Source organism: Lytechinus pictus, chromosome 12 (assembly GCF_037042905.1).
Source record: "Lytechinus pictus isolate F3 Inbred chromosome 12, Lp3.0, whole genome shotgun sequence".
In the NCBI taxonomy this organism is placed as follows: Eukaryota; Metazoa; Echinodermata; class Echinoidea; order Temnopleuroida; family Toxopneustidae; genus Lytechinus; species Lytechinus pictus.
Genome location: NC_087256.1, coordinates 27171501 through 27177500, shown reverse-complemented (window position 1 = coordinate 27177500; position 6000 = coordinate 27171501). Strand labels below are relative to the sequence as shown.

Below are 6000 nucleotides of genomic sequence, written 5' to 3'. Positions count from 1 at the left end.
GGGCAGCGTGATGACCATCGACAGTGTGGAGAGCATGGACCCGCCCCAGACCCCGTCTGAGACCAAGAAGAACCATGAGGTACCCCTCCTTCAATCACCACACCCCTACCACACTCACTTTACCATCATGCTCACATGTCACATCGACCTCCCTCTCAGTGATTGCATGAATGCCTGCTTTGCCCACATTGCCTGCTTGACCTGCCTCTCACACATTGCTTTATGTCTAGTCTTAGTTCTCAGACATTTGTTGTTGTACATTGCACTTGGAGTTTTTATTTTTGACCCGACTCAGTTTCATAAAGAGTTGCAATGATTTAAATCATTTGTAAAATTTAAGTTTTCAAGATTGATGAATATCATAATTGACAGTCATCGATGAATGGAGCCAGGAAAAATGAATCAAAACTCTCTGTCTTCTAAGTTCACCAGCCAAAGTTTGTTAAAATTTACTTCGGACCCTATTTGAATTTCTAGGGCTTGCTTTTTTTTTTCAGGCTCTTTTCAGCATTTTGAGCTGAATTTTCCCCACTAACCATGTTTTTTTTGTTTACGGATTAAAAAGAAATATGGATCTTCTATGATTGATTTGATTGGTTTTTGTGTATGATCTATTGTAAACTCAGCCCCATAATCAATTGCAAAACTTTAATTTTTACGAGGACCCTTTTGATTTTGATCAAGTGCAACTCTTTAAGGTTGTTCCTGTAGTGCAATGTGTAGTTTTAATCTACAGTTAGTCTTTGAACAAGCCTGTATTATTTTTAGGTATTTTCTTTTTTTTCCTAGCACAAATCTAGAGCAACTGAAAATTCTTTCACAACTAGTGCTTGCCGTTTTTAGTTGAGATTTTTGCTGTTATTCTTTGTTTGACATTTCAGTTTTGTGTTTTAATTTAATAAATTAGTAGAGACATTGTTATGTAGGCAGTGTTTATGATACGGCATTGACCTGTTTCATAAACAACTTATGACCATAGTAACTTTTGTCTTTCCTGTTATTGTTCAATTTTGATTTCAATTTATTTTATTTTCATTTTCAGATTTAATAAACATAACAAACTACATAATATACAAAGCAGAATAAACATCGTAATAGATACTTCAGTTACAAATGATATAGAAAAGTGATCTGTAAATAAGTAGTCGTAGTTTCAAAACACATTTTGATAACAGTACTTAAATAATTGAATAATTACAGGTCATAATTAACACATAAAAAATGAAAAATGAGGGACGTATCAAAAAGCAAAGCTTGTATTGGTGTTCTCCTCTTGAAATAAATTGTGATTTTAACCATAGGCAATTAAAAGTAGGGTAGGATAAAATGATCAAATATAATGTAATTTCTATGGTAACAGGGGTAATCTGAACCAGAATCAAGGCTTCTATGGTAGTTTACCTTAGCCGAAGTATACAGGACCTGGGCCCCAAATACGTCATAAAGCCATTTGATTCAGTTTTCCCTCTTCTTTCAGTTGTATAACATATCTCATGGATGATTTAGAAGGTACTTTTCAAGACAACAGACATCGGACAAAAAAAAAATGCTTTTCATTCATCAAGTTTCATACAATTCATGCTGCTTAGTTTATGATTTTGCTGAAAAAACACAAAATTTGCATCATCATTCAGCCCATAGGGAAAAAAAGGTCATAATCTCTCTTTTTTAACATCATTTTTACGAATGCAGTCATCATCAATTCAATATGAAAATTGAGTCATATAGGTCATATCATTATGGTTTTATCATAATTGTATACAGGCTTAAGGTAAAAATAAACAGGTAAAATTGCAAACCTACAGGTGTTCATGCATTCCACATCACACTAATATTAAATCAAGCCCCCCCCCATATAGGCATGCATTCTGCTTAAGAAAGCCCAAGGCCAAAATAACCCACGCCCATCCCAAAATAAGGAATCTCGTAGTTTGGCATTCAATAAATATACAAATGATTAACATTGCTGTTGAGAGTACAATTTATTTTACCCCTGATATATGAATAAGTTAATTCCTCATATGAGGAAAAATAGATAATATATGAATGAATAATTAAATGAATATATAGATAAATTGGTAGTTTGATAGATAAATAAAGTTAAGGATAAATAGATGGATATATAGATAGATAAATAGATAGATCGGTTGGATGGATGGATGGATGGATAGATAGATAGACAGATTGACAGACAGATGGATGGACAGAAGGACAGACCTATAAGCAGACAGATAGATACCTACATAAATATAGATATTAGATGATTGATAGATAGATATATTAATAAGGAATTTCAGTAGACAGAGAAACGTAAAAATGGATAGACAAAGATTGAAAGATCAAGAATAGCATAGATAAAATATACGTATAGATCTATGAATTAATTAATTAAAAGATGGTGAATAGACTATTAATGAGATAGTGTTAAATGAGTATAAGTGTACGTCCTTGAACCATTATTGTACGTTTCATTGGCGTTTAATGTTACATTAATATATACATCAGTATCTCAGCGCTGTAATTTTCCCCCTCTTGTTTTGATTTAGGCTTCAAATCAGGGAAAACAATAATTTGTTTCCTGTTCAATAATACCCAATGTCATCAATCATATTTTATGCCCTGTGGCAGCTGCTAGCAACTCGGCTGGATGTTATGTGATCAAACAAATGATAGGCAGTGCTCTCAGGGGAATCAAGTTGTCCTTGTTGCTGTTATCAGATCATTAAACTCATGGGATCCAAAACAATATGAATTAGGCATAGTTCATCAACATATTAGACCCTGTTCTCGGTATACTTTCTAAAAGTGGTTCAGTGGAAACCGGTTCACGGAAAGCAATCTTGTTGCTATAGGAACGCTCTCAGTTTCATGCGAAACTTGAAGCAGCTCCCAGTTTCATGCGAAACTTGAAACTGGAGCGTAGGCATTCCACACAAATGATGTGCGAAGATCGCTTCCTGAAGAATGGTTGTGTCCTCATGCTGAAACCAGTTTAATGAGGCAAAGCGGTCTTGAAAACTACATCGCGAGGTGGTTTTCCGAACGGGTTTGGGAAGATTGCTTACAAGACCGCTTCGAGCGTTTACATGTAGTTCCCTGTAAACTAGTTTTAGGACGGTAATGACAATAGGGTCTTTCATACAATTAATCATACAATTGATCCTAACTGTATTATGTTTATGGTAACTATGTTGGGCCTACATAAAGTTTGTTAAAATAAATTTTAGCATAGCCTCCATGTGTATTAATTTTATAATTTTTATGTTACATGGCCACAATAGATAGATAGATTATTGCAATAACATTTAATATTTTACTGCTTCTTTGCCCTGGCAAAAGAAACGATTCTATCCAAATAATGATCCATGATGAAGCTAAGAAAACAAAATGAATGAAATCTTTAAAATTGCAATTTAAAATTAAAACTAAAGTCTTTCATTTGATACCAGAATATATGTAACAATCGTGTCTTTCTGAAAATTCATAGAAATGGGATGTCTTTACAATATGTCACTGTCAGGGTAGTAGATTGGATTAATTTGGATTAATCTGGATTAATTTGTGTCAGTATTCATGTGTTATTATACAAATAGAGTGATGGGCTAAGTCATGGACATTAGATTGTTAAATTCCAAACTTCCTGGCATCTTTGCCAAGGATATGATTGATTTAACAGGGCAAACAATCAGCCCCAGAATTAAAATGAATTTTGAGATCATTTCCGATGATTTCTTTAGAGATTAGGTGAGATATGCACCCAGTGTTTTTTACTCTCTTTTGTGTGTCTAAATTATATACTACAAGTGTGCCAAGGGTAAAAAAAATATATATATTCTAGGAAATATCATTTGTCTTGCTTGCAACTGCAGTGGCCCATGAAGTTGGATTTTACTTAAACTCTGATCAAAACTAATTATTTCATTTTACACATCACCCAAGAATGTTCTGTAATCTGATTGGTCCAGATCGGATCACATGATATTCAGCAAATTGCACTATTGCATCCAAAATGCACTATCCTGCACTCTGATGTCAAACCAAAAGTACTATCCTGCACTCTGACATCAGAGTGCAGGATATAGTGCGAGGTCTGGAATTATCTAGAATTTAGATCAAATATAGCATTTGGGGCAATTGTGTAACATGGAGGAGGGGGGGGGGGTTGTATAAAACAAACGATGTGCATTCTTGTGCATAGAGGACCTAAATAATGAACTCTGTGCTCGACTCGCCAGATGGATATACCGCACTCGGTCCTGCGGACCTCGGTGAGGTTTATCCATTGGCTCTTCTCGCACATCGTTCATTATTTGGCCCTGCATGCATGCGCTTACGTGCATTATTTGTTTTATAGATATCCAATTGTGACACAAATCTCTGGTAATACAAGTTCAATATACTGTATCAACTCATCTGGGAACAATATGTGATTTAATTTATCAGAAAATGCTATGCAAACAAAATTTTGTAAATGTCCAGCTTCCTAGGATTTAACACAGAGTTAGATGATGAAAGTTAGACAACACTTCAGAATATGGCCCCCTCTCTGTTAGCAGCTTATATGTGCTCAGTGATTTATCACATCAAACATTAGCTTTGATGTGATAATGACATATATGTAACACAAACTTGCGATGTTGACAAGTACATAATACAGAATATATATATATATATTTTGAAGCATGGATCACTTACTTCGAATTATACGAAAATGTGATTAAGTATTGATTAGAAATTTAGAGGACTCTACGCATAAATGATTGAAAATAATTCAAAGTATTTTTCCTTGCTCTATTTTATTGTCTGCAATTCAGTTTTATTGTTATTTGTATTTTGTGACATTCTATTGGTATTAATGATTATATTTATGCCAAATATTTTGAATATATTCTGCCACCCTACAAATGATGTTTGATTCTGTTAGCTTTTTTCTATGTAACATACACAGAGCTGCCAAGGAGTACGATTTTTCCGTATTTAGTACGTTTTTGCAACCAAAATACGGCAGTACGTTTTTTCTTTAAAAAATATGTTTTTTGTATTTAAAAAAAAAAAAAAAAAAAAAAAATCTTTTTTTTTTTTTTTTTTTTTTTTACAAAATCGAAATTTATTGAGAAAAATCATCTCTATATGTCTCTATTCCATGAAACGTACACAAATATGGTTATTAGATCAATGTAATTTCAGGTAACTTGTTTTTTTTTCAATCATTTTGTAAAAACTAGGGTGAGATATACACAAGTTTCAATGTTTTTTTTTTTTCATCTTCAAGAGCAGTGCACATTTTAGCTTGCATGCAGCTTGAGTGCCGTGATGGGCGAGTGCGCCAAGCATTTTATTATGAAATACACTTTTTTGGGGAAAAATACAAAATATTTATCTCACACGGTAAAAATACTGATTTTTTTTTGTCAAAATACTGATTTTTGGAGATAAGAATACTGAAAATGCAAAATAGAACTTGGCAGCTCTGCATACATGTATGAAACCTGTGTTTTCAGAGACTTTATTAGTTTTGTGCCTCTTTACCTATGTTCCCCCTACATTACAGTGTTTATATGTAACAGGTAATAATTTGTGATATCCCATTTTTGAATTTGGTTCAATTATGTATCCCTTGATTATTTCATAAATTTTGCATTCTCTGTGTTGCTATGATTTTGGTAAGTGGGATTTATGTTGATAATGGGATTACATGTATCAAGGAAATGGTATATTTGTTCATGTACAAATCAAATACACCCCATTGGTATTGTAATCATATTTCATTTTATACGATTCTACAATTTGTTCTGAAACATTTGTTGTTTTGTGTCAGTGTTTGTGTCATAATGTTCGACATCTGTCTTCACTTTTCAGTGATGTCTATCATTCCTCGTCATGTTTGTGTATTTTTCTTTTGAAGTTGTTCTCTAACGAATTTGAATGATTTTGAATATGATTTAGAAGCTGTCCGTATCAAAAGATATGTGTTTTCTTCTGTAGTTTAATGAATGTTAC

At 33.3% G+C, this 6000-nt stretch overlaps 1 protein-coding gene across 1 annotated transcript in view; it reads left to right on the top strand.

Annotated features, from left to right (window-relative positions):
• Nucleotides 1–6000, top strand: part of LOC129272661 (STE20-like serine/threonine-protein kinase) — a 36190-nt gene that overhangs the window by 14697 nt on the left and 15493 nt on the right. Inside the window, exon 5 of the mRNA XM_054909775.2 lies at nt 1–79. This exon is cut by the window's left edge and continues 626 nt beyond it. Coding sequence (XP_054765750.2) covers nt 1–79 — 79 coding nt within the window. The remainder of the gene's footprint in view (nt 80–6000) is intronic.